The 18,607-nt window shown below is 41.4% G+C and overlaps 1 protein-coding gene across 2 annotated transcripts in view; it reads right to left on the minus strand.

Annotated features, from left to right (window-relative positions):
• Window positions 1-18,607, minus strand: part of FSHR (follicle stimulating hormone receptor) — a 164,571-nt gene that overhangs the window by 11,653 nt on the left and 134,311 nt on the right. Inside the window, exons 5-8 of one of the 2 annotated variants that reach the window (XM_044263908.1) lie at window positions 9,998-10,069; window positions 8,734-8,811; window positions 3,949-4,017; window positions 3,766-3,840 (exon numbers count right to left, since the gene is read on the minus strand). In XM_044263908.1, coding sequence (XP_044119843.1) covers window positions 3,766-3,840; window positions 3,949-4,017; window positions 8,734-8,811; window positions 9,998-10,069 — 294 coding nt within the window. The remainder of the gene's footprint in view (window positions 1-3,765; window positions 3,841-3,948; window positions 4,018-8,733; window positions 8,812-9,997; window positions 10,070-18,607) is intronic. The other variant, XM_044263909.1, reaches the window with a different exon arrangement.

The raw sequence follows: 18,607 nt of genomic DNA on the forward strand, positions 1-18,607 counted from the left end.
AACTCAGAGGCACATGCATGTATGCCCCTGACTTTCTCCACATCTGTTTCTTTTTGCAGTGGAACATCTCACTCTTGCATCCTTTGGTGTTCAGAGATTCTGTTTTTCACTCATCTAAAATTTTTTGCCTTCATTAAAGGAGTTACCATTGGTTGGGCACCTTTCACTTCACTCTCTTGGAATCCTTTGCATGCATGTACTGGGGACAAAGTGCTGAGCTTGTTGGAGAGGAAGATTCCCCCTAGTTAGCTTGTGGAGGAGCTATCCTGGAGACCGGACGAAGCTTCCCAGTTTTCAGACTTGGTTCTAGTGCAGTGATCCTCGGTGAACTTTCTGGACCAGCAACAGCAGCTTTATCGACGCAAATTATTAGAGATGAAGCTTCTCAGGCCCACTCCTGACCTGATGAGTACGACTCTGGGGGGTAGGGATCCACATTCCAGGATTTTATAAGCATGACTGGTGATTGTGATGCAAAATCAAGCTTGGAACCACTCCCAGCTGAGCTGCTCATAGCTGAGCTCTCCTCTGGAATGGACTTCTGACTTAGCCATGATTTGCCTCCTCCCCAGGGACAGTCAGCATCATGTGATTGTTGAGGAGGGGGACTATCCCCTTGGCTTAATTCAGTACAACTTTGAAGGGCCATCTTAATTGCACAACTCCCATGGGATTAGCTGGGGCTTCTGTTGCAAATGTATTGCAGTTTGACTTTCTTTTTAGCCTGATTCTACTCCCAGCAGGTACTTCTCACATACTCCAGTAGCATTCCCCAGTCAACCTCCTGCATGCAAACATCCATGTAACAGGCTTATTTGGGGGAACGGGAATCTGCCCCAATGCACAGTCAAAGCGCTAGCCCGAGCATCTACTGTGCAAAGCAGTCTTCACAGTCTGCCCTCTTCCTACTCTTCAACCCATAACACCTGGGGTGGGCTCCTTCTCTGCACACACCTCAGCAAGGAGATCTCAGGTCAGGGTCTGGCTGGGGTTGGCACATCAGATTGTAGGAGTAAGAGATGGAATAGGGCATAGAATCTTAGCTGAGCAAACAGACTGGAAGAACATCTGCAGACTAACCCAAAAGCCCCAGAAAGAAGGGAGGCTTGTGTTGAGGTGATCAATCCTCTTGGCCCTCGGGAGAGGAGAAGGAGACTAGCAATCACAGGCTGGGCTTTTGGCCAGGCTCTTGCACATATATCCTCATGCATTGTAATGAAAAGATGTGGGAATGTATTACCACCCTCTACCCTTTTAAGTCATGGTAAGTGCTTCATAATTCCTTTGGATTTTCTGTAAATGTTATTCACTTCATTCTGGCCAGATCTGTTCCTGTGGTAAAAGGGTTGAAAAATGCACCCATAACTTGAGGACCCTGTGAGCTGCTTGTGATGGTGACCTCCCTCTTCCTGCTGGCATACGTGGCAGGACCAGCTGAGAGAGTCATGTCCATATTCTCCATTAGATGCTCAGATGAACATGTGGTTCCATGCCTCAGCCTGGGACCTGCCTATGCTCCTGTAGGAGATGTGCTTCTGTGCTGTGTGTCCTTATCATTTACTGGTGTACTTAGGCTAGGAGTCTGGGGCTTACAATTATCCCCCCCCCATCTTTTAGTTTGTAGACAACTGTATAACATTAAGATGTTTGATTGCACATATTTATGTGCTTTAGACAACATGATACAGTGGGAATCCGTGGAATGTAAAGCAGAAGACTATTCTTGGTCCAAGCTCTGCTACTTACAGTGGCAGTCTGATGTCCATCAGGTCCCTTTAAAATTCTGATTTTGGGTTCCTGGATAATGAGCTAGTTGAGGATCTAGTCCAACTCGCATGTTCTTGGTTGCAGAGTGCGTTAAGGAGCTATGCTTTAATAGTATACTCAGTACAAGTAACAAAGGGAAAGGTGTCCCCTCACAGATGACATTTTGCCATAACAGACAGAGGTGCCTTTTTAGGAACATTCAAAATCCTTAGGACTCTCAGGTAAGGGAAACAGACAAACTGCTCTTGTGGTCAGAGACATGAACAGCTCTGTCTCGAAGTCTGTTTGTCTAAGTCCTTGGTATATTAGAGCACATGGACCATATGGCTGGCACTCTCTATTATGCCTGGGAACTACCTGGTTCTTCATAGCGCACATCATGAGCTGTTGTATTAATGTGTATATTTAGTAATTGTCTGACTGTCTTAGGAGAATACATTCTGTGAGAAGACCAAGGCTTAGGGAGGTGAAGGAATGGTCTTAAATCAAGGTAGTCTGCTCTGGCTTCTCTGCTTTAATCATGCTGACACTTCCTTCTATTGCATATATTGTCCATCTGAAGGCAGGCATACTAGAATAATCGTACTTTTCAAAGAGGCAGAATCCTGTCTATGGGTCAAACATGCTCTATCATCAATAGTAACCATTGGTGGAGTTTCTTCTCTACCATATAGGGTGCGTCTAGTTCTAGAGATACATTATGTTTCAACCTGAAGGAGAAGATAAACTTTTGAGTGAAAGGGAAAAGTGATGTTGACAGATAGGAGGGAAGGAGAGAGGGAACCACGTGTGGGAGCCTATATTGATTGCCAAATACAAGGTGGAGTCCAGTGGCTCTCAAATGCCTCAACTGACCTTGGGCAGACCATGGATGGATCATCTACTAAAACTTGATTTTTTTCCGTATGTCTATTTCTGTGCTCACTAATTCTTCTTACATCTAACTTCTTCCTTCTTGATTCCTTCCTTCCTGCAATACATTTCATCAGTAGATGGAGTAGGCCTTGCCAACAGCCCAGGAAAACACATTAAAAAAAAAAACTCTTGGGGCGCCTGGGTGGCTCAGTGGGTTAAGCCGCTGCCTTCGGCTCGAGTCATGATCTCAGGGTCCTGGGATCGAGTCCCACATCGGGCTCTCTGCTCAGCAGGGAGCCTGCTTCCTCCTCTCTCTCTGCCTGCCTCTCTGCCTACTTGTGATCTCTGTCAAATAAATAAAATCTTTAAAACAAAAACAAAAACAAAAAAACCCAAAAAAACTCTTGGAGCGTGTCACCACGAAGGCTATAGAAGTCACAGGAGGAAGAATTCTCTGTTGGCTAAGGTGGTCAGGGAAAGGGAAGTCGTGGCAGCTGGCCTGACGCTAGTGGAAGGTCAGGGGCCCATGAGAAGAGAATGGGAGACAGAGATGAGGAAGCAGCACCAGAGGGAGGGGTGCCCCAGGAGATTTTAATCGAGGCAAAGAGGATCCAAAAATAAGTGTGTTTGGGGATCTCTCAGGGGAACATAATCCCAGACATTGAAGGTGAAGAAGGAGACCTGTGTTTCCCCTTCCAGGGGAGAAAGGTATGGCAGAGTGGTTAAGAACCTGTGCTTCAGGTCAGACCAGTTTGGTGTTAAATATATGCTCCCAAATTTGCATGACTTGGGATGAGTTAGTTAACATCCCTCCATGGAAGCCAGTTTTTTTCTTCTCTACAATGGGAACAATAGCTCCTACCACAGAGGTTTTATGAGAATTAAATTAGAAATGCCTCTTAAGCTTTTAAAACACTGCCTGGGACTTGGTTAGTGCTCATTAAATATTAGTTGCTGTTATGTTACTGAAAGTCAGGATATAGATCAGTCTGAAATTGTCCCTGGAAGTCTTTGTAGATGACACAGGTCAAGACTGACCTTAATTGCCAACCCTATATGGGAAGCTTCTTTGAATTGGAGAAAGTTGACCTCTGACTTGGACATGTTAATCTCTAGCACATGGAAACGGGGGAAGCTACTTACAGAATGACTGGTCCAGAGGCTCCGTGGAAAACATCGTTAGGCAATTCTTCCAAATTATTGTTATCACTTAGATTCCTGGGGATGGAGTTAAGGAGAGAAGGGAGACAAAAAGCCACGTAAATATCACTGTTGTAAGAGCCATTTCCCTCTAAATGGCCTGGAAGAGTAGGCGGGGCTACTTACAGCTCATCTAGTTGGGTTCCATTGAATGCACAGTTGTGTATTTCTTGAATGCCATTCTTATTCAGCCATCTGAAATAAAAGGCCCATTAAAAAAACAATAATGTTGGATGCAAACAATACAGGGGTTTCATAATTGGAAGCACTGGGGCAAGGTCAGACATTGCAGATTATTGGCATAAATAAAATGCCACTCAAAAGGCTCAGGGACAGGAGTGGAAGGGAGGCTGATTTATCACTGTGTGACCTCATGTGATGTTTGAAGTTTGCATTATGTGCGTGTATTACGTATCCAGAGGGGAAAAATTCGTTTTGAAAGGGCACATTTAGGCCTACCACCTGGATCCTATACGGTCTTCGTGCACATCGTTAGTGCATAGAGATGGTACCATGGGGGCATGAGACAAAGATCTTTCCCATCCTGAAGGACCGAAATCATGCAATTATTGGACAAGTGTTTATAAGACAAAGAACATTTTATATCCTTTCTCTGAGGCCTTAAGCTTCTCACCCATGATCACCCATAGCAGCAGGCCTGCTTGTCATCAAAAGGTGATCTAATTAAGCTGTCGGACAACCTGAACATCTCCTGTGACCCACAGGGACCTGGTTATTGGAGGTTTGTGGAGGTGGCTCTGGGTTAAGCCAGAAAGGAAGAGAAATCAATTACGGAGACTGTGGGCTGTGGCAGGGCGCAGTAGTGTGAGTGGGAACAGGAGGGGCCTCTGCGGTTGAAGGGGGCTGGATGTGGAACCGTCAAGCTGATTGTGCAAAGGACAGTGAGCAGGTTAGGGGAGACCAAGGACACCTTGGGCGGACAGCTCCGCACTGCCGTGCTCCTGGATGGATCTGAAAACAAAAACAAAATCCAAAGTCGCGAGAGCTTAGCCCGAAGAGCCTTTGACCACCTGCTCTTGATTTGCTGTCAGGTTCTTTTCCTTGTCAGGCTCAGTGGGTTTACAAATAACAGTGTTTGAAAAGCTGACCCCGAGAGGCTCCGGCGTGTTGCAGACTCGTATTTCCTGGCTTGCGATGGGTAGCTAGAAACACTTACAATCACAGGACAGCAACCGTATGTTTTTTTCTTCCTCCTAAAAACCAGTTTACATAAAGAGATCCAGACAGGAACAGGTCAATCTTTCTAAAACATCAGCAGCCAGGTGGTGGGTTCTGATGGCAAAGAGTTGCTGTGCACCTCCACTCCCACCGACCTTGCAACTACCTGCCTGGACCCCAGCTATCCCTCCTGCTCACGGCTTTGTCAGCCTGTCCCTGGTAGTGAGTTGGTGCGACAGTGCCCCTAACCTGTGGGATGTAGTTTCCTGGGATTTTCAGTCAACCACAGGGATTGGCAAACTTCTCCGTAAAAGGCCAGAAAAGCCATTTTAGGTTTTGTGGGCCAAGAGACAGAATGGAGAATACTACATAGATATTTTATTTAGGTATGTGTGAAGCAATGTTGACAAAGGTTTTGACCAAACTTAAAATAGAATACTGATTTTTTAAATAATAGACGTCTATTGAAAAGCATGGATTTTTTTTTTTTTTTTTTTTTTTTCTGGACAGGATACCATCTTGCTTAATTAGGTTCAGTGTCAGTGTTCCCTGTCATCAAAATGTTCACTTGTACAAAGCAGTACCAGTGGGTTGGATTTGGCTGACCCTTCATCTAACACAAAGGCGTGGGTAAATCTGAATGGGTTCCACCTATGTTTCTGTAGACTAGATTTTTCTGTACATAAGTTTCCTGCAAATAGATCTTGCTATGATGAAATAATATACAGATGGATTTAGAAGAATTCCTAAGTAGATTTTTGTCTTCATGGATCCTTCTCAAACAACAGACACCATCCTACAGGGAGGGGTGGAAGTTTTTGATGTCAGCAATGGCTCATTACACACACACATGAATGATGTCCAGAACTCCGGCCTTGGGGTTTACATTAGGCTGCAGCATTCAAGCTACTATCAGAGAGAAGCTGACATTTATTATGTACACTCTTAGTCTCTTAAGAGATATAGTGCTGATTTTAAAGCCTGATGATGATGATGACGTCCACAGTGACAAGGACAAACTGGGCAAAGCATCAGCTAAAGAATAACTGGATCATGGTTTTCTTTCCTCTTCATGTGTTTGTGGCCTCAGTAGAGGCTCGGGAGGCTCCAGAAGCAGAATCCACTCTCAGCCTAAAGAGGCAGGGGATAGGGAGGACCCGGCCTCTTAAAGCTCACTGGGGCAGGCCAGTGAGATGGAACCCAACTAAGAAAAGGAGGAAATGCACATGGAGTGAGCCTCTCCTATGGCTGGGACATGGTGGGAGCTGATACACTTAAAAGCTCATTTTATTTTTTTCTGAATTGAGGCCGTTCTTTTGGTTGGTCATAGCTAGTTTTTCCCCCTATTCAGGCCCTGTGGTTGCAGGGCAGGGGTGGGAAAGGGCTCAGATGGGGTGGGAAATGGTGGACTTTATTGCTCATTTTCCTCTGAGTCACTAGCCCAGTATCTGATAATCCATTATTATTATATATATAAAATATTTTTTAGAGCAGGGACTTAAGATTTTGGAAAGTACCAATGCACAGAAAACTCTTTCGATCCTCTGAGCCGTTTAGCCATGCTGCTTTTTCTGAGCATACTTGGGTGTTCCTAGTGGGAAAAGATGTCCCTGCATCCAGATGGGTCACCCCAACTAAGAACGCCTGGAGTCTTAAACTGTCTTCAGGGATTTTCTGATTCCATTATCTATAGATTAAGGACCATCTGAGGTCAAGAAAAATAGATTCTGTTCTCACAAAAGCGAATTTATCCTTCAGAGATGGGTCTGAGAAGTATTGACTGTTAAGAAAGCTCTCTTCTCCGGGAGAGTGTGTTCTAAATTTCGGGGGGCCACGTAGTGTCCATGAACACAAGCCCGGGAAGAACAGCCACGATCTGCACATTTCCTTGGTAGGCTTGGGTTTGTGAAGCTGTGTCCTAAGTTCTTATTTTCTCAGGTCCTTTGCCTTCACCCGGGGAGAGGTAAGGCCTCTTTAGATCAGGATCCTTGCCCTCTTGTGATTTTGTCTTGTGATCTGGACAAAAAGAATGTGTGTCAAAGTAGAAAACTGTGAGGATATCTGCAGACTCCTACTTAATGATGTATTTTTATAAAATACTCTGTTAATAGATTTGCCACATGGTAACATGAAGTAACTTAGAATCACTCTATTTAAAGATGTTTAGAGCAAGATTTAAAGACGCACAGGATGTCTAGGTACACCTGATGGCATTTATCACTAGTCTCCTTCCATAATGCAGCCTGGCAATCCGTGCACTGTCATCTGTGCTCTAACCTGGCGAGCTGATGTTACTCAGGTATTCCCTCTTTCCTCCAAACTCTTTCTCCACCTCCCCCCCTTTTTTTTAACCTCCATAAACTTGATGATTGTTTCCTCTCCTGGCCTTTTGCCTGGCTATATCCCATTTACCTGTTAAAGCCCCATCTTAGACACAACCTTCTTTCTCAGCCACCTTTCCCTTCTTTAACTGTTCCTTCAACCCTCATGTTACAGGCCAGTCAGAGTAAATTATTCCTTCTGTCCTCTTAGGATAATTGCCTTTATTTTGTACACTTTTCATTCTGTTTATATTTTAATTCATTTCTTTTGTTTTCCCCTTCTTTCATATTTCCCATACTCCATTGACTCATTCTAATACAGGTGCACATAAATTCTGAATATCATGAGTGTATTAAAATTTTTGTCCTAATACTATGTACTGAATGCATACCTTTGATTTAAAAATTTTTTTTTCCTTCATACTTGCATTGCCTCTGCTAGTCTCTTTGAAACCTTTCCTATTGTTCTCTCTAATTAATTTACATCAAATGCTGTGCTTAGCTTTAATCTTCAGCATGTCCTCATCTCTACTGTTTCTCCCCCCTCCCTCTTTTCTTTTTTATACTGCTGGGTAGTCTCTGAACCATGTTACTGCTTTGAAAATGACTGAAATTCTTCCTTGGCTGGAACTTACCTTTTTATGTAATGGCATATTTTAAACACGCACACTGGTATATTTTTCAAAAAATGCAACAGTTTGTGAACTGGAAGGATAAAATGCTTTTCCTAAAGATGTAATGGTGGTTACCAGTTTCCCAAATGCCATTCTGTTTCCCTAACTTTGTAGACCCTGCCAACACCTGGGTAGCCCCACGCTCTCTCTTAGCCATCTTGGGCAGTGGATGAACTGCCACACAGGCTACTAGCATGAATGATGATGAAGTAGTCCATTATTGGCCCAGAGTGTATTTGAAAACATTCCCCAAAATAAGAGGGACTAACTCAAGCTCATTAAAAAATGTAATTGTTCCAAGAAAAAGAGAAGTCATCTTACGCCCAGCATGGGGTTGAACAGGAGCTGCTTCGCATGGTTATGAGGGAATATCTTCCGAATTCAGCCTCATCCTTGGTCTTTTTCTTTGGGCAACAAAAGCCTTGCCAGGCAATAACTAGCTTTATTGATGCATGAGTTATTCTGTCCTTCAGAACAGATGTTGCATTGCAGGAGACCATCATTCAAAGAGCAATTTTAAATATTTGAATCGCACCACAGAATCATAAATTATTAACATGACTCCATGTTGTGATTCTGAAATGTAAAGATGGGGAATGAGAGAAAAATACTGAAGCAGAGAGAAATTTAAATGGTGTAATGCCAAAGTTACCCAAACACAAAAGAAGCATCCTGTTATGAGAGATGATTAAATCAGAAACCAAATGTTACTCCATTGGAGTTTTTTCTTTACTTACAAAATCATACTTTCATAACTCAGTCCCATGAAAGAATTTCTTTCAACTGTGTGGATGTTGATATTATCTTGAATGTCTCTAGAAGAAAGTACAGATATATTAGGTCTTTATGCCAGCTCCACTCCTATAACCTCCGCATGCTTAGCTTCCTAGGCAAGATATGGTCTTTAGCTGAGGCAGTGTTGGAACAGTTAGTGTTCTGAAAGATGATGAGTTCAAAGTTAGGGAAATAAATGGCATTGAGTTTATCTTCAGTATATCCGTTCCTAAAAATGAAATTGCTGACAGTTTCTCCTCTTCTCTTGTGTCTGGACATTTTCGTAGCTAATTTCACCGTGTTAAGATTCTGTTACGTTCCTTTATTATCCTTGCCTGCTCACTGTGACAAAGCCAGTCACACTGACCTTTTACCTACATATGGAACTTCTCCATTCATCGTACTTGGACCTTCAGCTTCCTCCCCTCTTCCAGCCAGTTTACTTCCTTCTGTTCCCCTTGGGTCACAGAAAAGTTGTATCATTGATTTTTCTTTTCCTGAATGGAGCAATGGAGAAAATCTTTTTTTTTTTTTTTTAATTTTTTTTAGATTATGTCCCTCATGCTCCCATGAAGCTTCCCTATGGTCAGATTTAACAAATGCACTGTATATAGGTATAGTAAACTGCCTAGAACAATTTGAGAAATGTTGAGAGATCTTTTTCTCTCCCTCCCCCTCTCCCCTTTCTTCCCTCTTTTCCTTAGCTCTCTATACCCCTTCCTTACCATTTCCTTTTGGTTCTGTCCAGATTCTTACAATCTCACTATTGAAAGTAAACATGGCATTACACACTGCCTTTTTTCCTCCTCTTTCAAAATGCAGATGTCTTGAGAAAAGGCAAATAGATTATCTTGCTAACAGTGTGAACTTGTCAGCTGGTTTCTTTATGCCCAGGGTAATATGAGAATTCAGGAGGGAAGAGGCGAGGGTGGTGCAAGTCTGGGGTAAGGGGTGTAGTTGTCGGAGGGAGGTATATAAAGCACTGAGTGGTGAAGAAAGGAGACCCCTCTGTTGATAATGGTCTTTTTGAGGAGGCTGCTGTCTTCAAACTGAGCTTAGCTGGCTTTCCTGTAAAACCCAAGGATCCTTCCTGTTTGCCTTCCTTCCTCCTCTGCTTACCCAGAGTGACCTACTTGGAGGATCTACATCAAACAATGCATATTACAGGCCCTGAGGCCATTGGGCAAGACATCTACTGAGTAGGTCAACTCTCAAGGAAAAACTTACAGTAGAACCTTTTGGAGAGATTGAATCTTGTGAACAGCTGGCAAGTGCTTAATACCCGTGTTGGATATTAACCTGGAGAGAGAGAAAATTAAAATGAGGAAAAAATGAACCTGGCTATTTTAACAATTGCTATGGTATATTGATTCCTTAGAGAAAAGAAACTTACACTTCTGACACAATGCACAAAACTTTTTAATCTTTTTTTTTTTTAAGATATGATATGGTGGGTATTGAGGGCACGTATTGCATGGAGCATTGGGTGTGGTGCATAAACAATGAATCTTGGAACACTGGGCACAAAAAAAAAAATGTTAACACAATCCAAAAGTGAATTGTGACTAGATAACAAAATGTTCCTAAATTATCGCTTGTTCCCTGCCTTCTCGTAGTCTTTGGAAAACTGTCCCTTCCCCAATCCAAGTGATTCTGTTGAGATTAGAGCATGGGGTTCCATGTGCTCTGACCCCAGAATATGCATGTAACCTAATTCTGGTGAATTAGACTGTCTCCTGGGAAGTGGTTAGAAGTTGGTTAGAGCTGAGTCCATTGATGCTATCACCCTTAAGAGATAGTCCATAAATTTCTATAGCTGAAATGTCCAGAGCTATAATGGTTCCTTCCCAAGGTCTGCTTATCTTCATCTGGGTTCCTCAGGAAGCAGAGTCTGAAATGAAGCCCGGCCTGTAGATGGTATCTTTGATAATGAGTTTAGAGAGTTTGTGACATCAGTAATGAAATGGGGAAGAAAGTTAATCAATACAAAGATAAGTTGTTGAGTTGGCCACTGCGACTGGTTACTTAATGCCAAAGACTTTAGGAGACTATCAAAATGGATTTCAGAACTGTTGCTCTGAATGGGAAAGAAGAGGAAACATTTAGTCATGGACTACTATTCCTATTGGTCAGATGTGTTTCCATGGGGTTAACTCCCTACTTAATGGCTTACATGCTGAATGAGTGCCCAGTGAGTGAGGAGATCCAGCACAGGAAATGAGAGGTCTGCAAGGCTGGGCCAGATGATGTCCAGTTGCGCCTGTCTTCAGCTGATTGAAATTTGCTGCCACAGCAATGGTGAAGATTTTCAAGGCACATGAGAGTTTCCTTCTAGAAAATCCTAATAGCTCCTCACCACCATTTTTCTTCTCTATGTGGCTTACTCAAGCCAGAGTTGGTCTTGATCACTTGCAATCTAAAGAATGATCCATGGTACAAGTGAACAATGTGAAGGTTCGTGTGTCCTTTTGGGTTTATGACTCTAGAGTCGACTGTGCTATCTTTGCTTCTATATTCAGAGTCAGTGAATTCTGCCTGTGGCTTCTCTAATGGTTCTCAGATTTTGTTCCCTCTTGGTTCTCAATGATCCACATAGAATCCATCTTGGTCAATTCTTTTGATTACTCAACAGCCCTTGATTTGGTCCTCCTCTGTTTTGATCAGTTCTGTTCCTATAATTTTGCCTCTTCTAAAATGTTACAGCAATGCAATTATGTATTATGCAACTTCTTGAATCTGACTGCTTTCACAGTTTAATGCATTTGACAGTCTTCCATCATGTTGTATGTATCAATAGTTCATTGTTTTTTTTTATTGCTGAGCGGTATTCCATTGTATGGATGCACCAGAGCAGACCCATTCCCCAATTGAAGGACATGTAGTTTGTTTCCTGTTTTTGTAATAATTTAAAAAACTGCTTTAAACATTTGTGGTGGTGATGGTGGTGTGTAAGCATGTGTACATGCATGTGTGTGTGCATATGAGAGGGAGAGAGGGAACATTTTTTTATCTTGTGTGAATACCTATGAGCAGGATATCTGGGTTGTATGGTAAATGTATGTTTAACTTTATTAGAAAGTGCCGAACTGTTTTCCAAAGTGGCTGCACCATTATGCATTGCCATCAGCAATGTATGAGTATTCTAGTTGTTTCACATCCCTGGTTATGTAAAAAAAAACTCTTTGAATATAAAAGTAATACATGTTTACTATCAGAATTAAAGAAAGTATGGGAACATTTACAGAAGAAAGTAAAATCACCTTTAATTTGTCTACCCAGATATGGTTTCTGCTAATATGGGGGGTTTGATGTTTCTACCAAAACAAATGGCTTTCGTAGTTGCTTTCCAAATCTCTGAGGTTCTACTCATTCTAAACAGAAACATGGCCATAAATAAGTATATACTAGCTTGACACAGTCCTATTGCCCATTTGTTATTTAATCATATCTAATCTTCTGCTGTTTTTAGATCTCTTCTCGTGTGTCTAAATACTATTCGCTTAATGAGATACCAAAGCAAGGGCCATATTTAATATTCTCTGACAATCTACATGACTATGTTCAGATTTTGAATGTAGTATGTGAACATAAAATATTGAGTTAATTGGTTGATGTTTCTAAAACATTGCTTGAATCTGTCACCAAGAAAAAATAAAAATTATTCAGTTAATTTATTTTTCTAGTGTCACTGCTACCTAGAGTAATTAATCTTAAACTGACACAGGGAAGTCTTGAGGCCAGGAATCTGTAGAACCTACGTGCCAACTCTGTCATGAACTAGACATAATGTGTTTCATCTCTCTAGCCTGGAAAAGATGTGGAGTGCATGAATATCAAGGTAGACATTCTATCAGACACCTTTGTGCTCTGCTTCACATCCTCTTGGTCCATCTTTTACTCTAGCTGTTACCATAGCAACTAGTTACATACGGACTTAACTTGGCAGATACTTGTTGGAGTTATACTGATTGTCTCATTTTCTGCCTTGGACTTCTCTGCCACATCTGAGTGGGGCGCTCAAATGAATCTGCTCTACCATTCAGAGGCATGTACAAATCAGGCAGTGCAAAGAGGTTGATACACCATACAGTGACTTTTGACTAGTGATCAACTCCTCTCTTCCATTCTTTGGGTGAAGAATTCTGAATATATCCTAAATGACACTTAAGAGGGACTCTAGCATGACTGAACCCCATTTACTGGTGGTGGTGAGCTGATGATAAATTCCTGAGCTGGCTCTCCCTCTTTGCTTTCTTCTCTTTAGTCATCCAACCGCTTTCTCTGGGTTGGAGTATAAAAATAAATTACTCCCGGGGCGCCTGGGTGGCTCAGTGGGTTAAGCTGCTGCCTTTGGCTCAGGTCATGATCTCAGGGTCCTGGGATCGAGTCCCGCATCGGGCTCTCTGCTCAGCAGGGAGCCTGCTTCCCTCTCTCTCTCTCTGCCTGCCTCTCCATCTACTTGTGATTTCTCTCTGTCAAATAAATAAATAAAATCTTTTAAAAAAAATAAAAATAAAAAAAAATAAATTACTCCCATGTAAGTCCTTCCTCAGACATGTTTTAGAGTGCCTAGGCTAAGACAAATTCCAGCTTGCACTGAATCTTGCATTTATATAGATTCCCTGATGGCTGCTATTACCCTTTACTCTGCAAACCTGTCTTCAGTTGCAGCCTAGCCTGCTCTGTTTCTCTTTTTTCCCTTACTGTAAAGTTTCTAGAAAGAGCTGTCTGTATCTATGGTCTTCATTTTCTTCTATCCCATTCCCCTCAGCCTCCTCCCAAGTTTCTTCATGGTATGTCTCTCCACCAAAACTACTTTATTATATGCCAAATGCACCAATCCATAACCAATAAATCTAATGAGAAATTTAAATTCTTTTTTAAACATCTTTTAGGAAAATTTAGTACTTTCCCCCTTTCCTGTTAGTTTCTGTCATTTTGCACTCTTCTGTTGTTCCTCTTACTCCTTTTTATTTTCTTTTTGCCCCCCCCCCCCCACTCCGAGCCTTTTGCCTTTTTTCTTTATAATCTTGCCGGGAAGATCTCCTTTCCAATTGCTTTAAGCACTACCAGTATGTTGATGACTTTTAGGTTCATACTTGACTTCTGACTGCTCTAGTCCATCTCTAATTAGAGTTTCTTTATATATTCTTCTGAATGCATAGCAAACTACATTTTTTTCCCTCTTCACTTCGACCAAACTGTTCCTCCTCAGTTCTTCCTCATAAATAGCACTACCATCTATCAATTGTGTGTTACAAATGTGACAGTTAAACTTGGCTTCTTCACCCTCACTCCCCAATATCAATACACCTCAAAATCCTCTTTGACTCCATTATCAAAAGATTTCCTCATTGCATACAATTTCTTCCAACACTACTGATGCCACTGTAAAATTTGCACTTCTTACTCTTCGAACCCTATCTCATGCCATCTTCCCCCTGCCCTGTAGCATCTGTGGCTCTCACTCATTGCCTCAGATACACTAAATTGGTATTCACACATGCTTTATAAGGAAGGCTTACCACCCACACCTTGCTAAGTCCCTCTCAACCGATGCTTCAGGGGTCAACTGCAAATGTCATTTTCTCAGTGAAGAACTCCCCAACTGCCAGTTTAAATTAAGGCCTCTGATTTATTCCCAGTATAATCATGTCTTTTTTAGCATTTTTTCTTCTTAGCACCCATCAAAATTCTAAAGTATACACTTTGTGTTTATTCAGTATCAGTTTCTTCAACTAGATTGTGAATGGCATGAGTGCAAAAATCATGTTTTTCCTGAAAACTCAGTGTTGGCACAGTGGTTGGCACATATAATATGCTTGATGTTATTCAGGCCAGGCAATGTGCTATGTGCTATTTAGAGATGAGCATAGAAAAGGAATCATTCACTACCTGTGTTCATCACACCTGATGGATTTGACATAATATAGATAGTAACCTGGCTCTCTCTCTCTTAATGAATGATTATGACTTTTACAACATTGAAAGAGGGAAGAGTTTTGATTGTCAATGAGAATGGTACGTTATTTAATATCAGTAGCATGAGCTTCTGAAGCCAAAAAACTTACGGGATATCTATAAATGTCTATAGTTGCACATTGAAATCTTTGGTTTTTATAGAAAACACACAGCAAAATGGTTCAAATTATTCCAGTAGTGCTAGGTTTAAGACACTTAAGAAGATCTAGTGACCATCTAGTGAGATGGATTATTGGTGATAAGTTTATAGCTAAGACTCTCCATAACCCCAAGATAACTCAGGAAATGGAGTTCGGATGAACACTTAGTTTTCAATTCATTTTTCCCCTTTGATCAATAAATTCATGTCTGATGGAGGCTGGAAGTGGGTAATAACCCAGGAGCTCTATGTCTCAATGGGTTTGCTTTGGTCAAATGACTGTTTGCTGCAAAATTATTTTGATTCACTCAACTGTGGTTTATCTTCAAAAACAGGAAAGGCCTGAGGGTAAATTGTCAGCAAATTTAAGTTCTGCAAAAGGATTTTCTAAAGAAAACTTGCAGTTAGCCCTCTCAACAGCAAGTTGCATGTTCTGAGCTGGTGTTAACAACTTTCATGCTGAACTGTCACTAATGTTTAGGTTACCATAATGGAAATGGACTCCACTTCTGTTGGGGTGACCTTAGTGAGGTTCCTTCTATTGCTGGGAACAATTCCCACTGTGTGCTGCCACGTAATGAGATAATGCACTTGTCTTGTAGTATATATGCTGCCGAAGCAAGTGCTATACTTGCCTTTTATGGACAGGTGACCCCACAGCTCTGAGCTCTGAGGCTCATCATTGTAAACATTGTTAGTGTTTTTATTAATCTTCAAAAGTGCTGGTGATTTGTTGTCTCCAAAACCGTGTGTGTTCTTACTTGTATTGCTTTGGACCATATGCCTTCCTTCCATACAGCCTCTGTCCCATCCAAGAGAGGATACCAAAGATCATCCCCCAGCTTCAGAAAGTGAGTTTGGGTTAGTACAGATGAAATACTCAGACTGGTGTAGTGCAAACTCTGTTATTCATTGAGTGTCTTAAGAATTCAGAGAAGGGGAGAACAATGTGGGTTGGAAGAGTCGGGGCAGGCTTCTTGTAGAAAGAAAAGAAAACCAGATTTCTGAGTGAGTATAGAGCTTTATTGGCCTGAATGAGAGAAGTGAATGCATATGGCTCATTCACGGGAGGGCCATGGGGGAACAGAGGAAGATGGAACAGAAAGGTAAGGAGGAGGTAGTATGCTAAGGATTTTACAGCTATGTAGGGGAATGTGGACTTGATGGGTAAGTGACTGGAAATCACTTTAAGGTGCTTAAAGGTGAAGTATGACTTGAGGGTTCTCTGAGCAGAGGTAGCCCATGTTTTTACCATCCCATAACACTGGGCTTCATAGTGGTGGTTTGGTCAGGACAAACCGAGTGGTAGTTGAGACCCTACTGCATACCGAACTGAGAAAAGTCAGGAAAGAAGGACCGTCTCCATCACACATGCTGGCCAAGAAGGCTATTCTTTATCTGTATTTCACCCCAAATCCACTATGGCAGGGAATGATCAATTCTGAGACTGTGCAAATCAGCTCTTTTAACCTGTGAACAGAGGCTGAAATAGAGTTCATGTCAGGGACTGGAAGGCCGATTGAGATGCTTTAGGCAGATTTGAGTTAGGAAGGTATACTGCTGATTATGGGTTTAGGTTAGGGGTCTATAATTTTTGCACATTTCCTAGAAGCTAAAGCTGAGTGTTTGAATTTGAACTTCTTTTTCTACTTTCTAATTGATTTACCATGATAAGGTCTTTTTTTTTCTTTTTACATATGTAATTATATTATTTAGTGTTCTCCACCACTCTGGGGGAAGATAGATAATCATCTGATAACAGATAAGCAGGAGAGTAGACTGTGCTTGGTTAACACATGAAAAGACTTCTTACCTTGGGTTCACTGATACGGAGATTTCTATTTACTGCAGTCTTACCAATTGAGAATTTGCATCTTTACATACGTCACCACTATATAAGATGCCAGTTAGCAATCCTAACTGGATTGATTAGGTGTAGAATTCCACAATCTTGGAGTTAGATGGCAGTGTGTAAGAAGCTGTGGTACAAAGAAAAAGGGCTTGTACTTAAGATTAGGGACCCTGGACTTGAATGCCTTTCCTTTTACCATCTGGATAATACTGAGTAGTTCAGCTGCTTTTTCAGAGCCTCAGTTTCTCTGTGCAATGACTTTGTGTAGGGAATTACAAGAGATAGTGGAGCGCCTGGTTTCCTGCTCCCCTGTCTTGTAACTTCAGAACTGGATCCATTAAACTTATACTCAGCTTAAATTCCCCTCAGCCTCCATGGAAAATAGACTTAGTAATCCAGGATGGGTGGTGGTGGTGGAGAATTTATGAGCCCAACATCAGGATTTTAAATAGCTCAGTCCTGTTAACATGGCTGCATATTCTGTTTTGACCTAATATCCTGTCTTAATAATCAGTCCTTGATCTTCTTCTTAGGGCAGAGAGCAAAGATTTTGAAACTAGCATCTCCAATGCTAGAGGATCTGGGTTCAAGTCCTGCCTGTACCATTTCTTAAGATGTGTGGTTTTAAAAGTGTTAGTTGATATCTCTGTGACTCTGATCCTTTGTCTTGATACTCCTTACACGACACCTTAGCACCATATTCAGGCACTGTTCTTGGTCTTTCTCCAGCCTTGTATTCCAGTTGTACTGAGACCATTCCTGATTTCTTGGTTCCCCTAGGACCTAGACCACGTCTTGTTTGTTTGTTTGTTCGTTTTTTGTCAGTTCTCTTGGGTACTGAAATGCCATTGCCACGTCTGGGTCAAGAGTTGTCACTGTGGGACCTCCACGATGCCAGAGCGGACTGGTCTGAGATCTGCTGCCCGAATCTCCTTTTACCCTCTTGCAACACCAGGAAGCTCTAGCTACATTTCCCAGATTCTTCTTGGTGCCTCCTCTAATTTCCTTTGGCTACTTCTGATAAATGTGCCTGAATCAACTTTCTTGTGTGTCTGAGTCTGTGTAGTTTCTGGGTCCTGATTGTATTATCACCTAGAGGTTTGTGGGTCATTTCAAGGAAAATTACTGCAAAGAGTTGACAAAATTGAAGACTTAGTCGACTATTTTTAACAAAAATACAAGCAATCCAAATTGGTTATTTTCTGTGATAACAAATGACTTCAGAAATATGCTACAGAGCAGATATTAAAATTAGGCACATTTGATTTGTCTTTTTAAGGGAAAGATGATATATTAATAATGGGGGGGGGAACAATGCATTTGAAAGAAATCTATGCTATGTAGAGACCATCTGGGAAAAAAAAAGAATAGAAATAGTTCATTTATTGCAGAAAATGATGCATGTCATCATTAAAATTCTCATATTATACATTTTAAAAATATGAAAACACAACTTTCTCACCTGTTTGCCTTTTCATTGGGTTTTGAATACATTCACTGGAAATATAAAAATGCAATACCTTGTAGGTAGTTTGTAAGAACATCTGATTGACACTAGGGAAGAAAATTTCCTAGCTGAATGTCATAAAAACATTAGCATGAAAGTATAGGGTTGAACCACTGAGTCTGATGACTCAGAGTACTGCTGTAGGCTTGTCTTCTCTGAGATCTACTTATTTTAGTGATACTTGGTTTTCAGCTTTGACAGCCCCTGAAATCTAGTATTGATACAACCTGTGAATTGCTTTTCCAGTGTAAAACTAAGGATTAAAAAATAATGAAGCATATCCTAGGACATTGCTTTCTCTAAAATATTTTTATTATACTTAGAGCAAAATAGGCTTTTGTGTCATATAAAATATTA

The sequence above is a fragment of the Neovison vison genome, chromosome 8 (genome assembly GCF_020171115.1).
Source record: "Neovison vison isolate M4711 chromosome 8, ASM_NN_V1, whole genome shotgun sequence".
Classification (NCBI taxonomy): Eukaryota; Metazoa; Chordata; class Mammalia; order Carnivora; family Mustelidae; genus Neogale; species Neogale vison.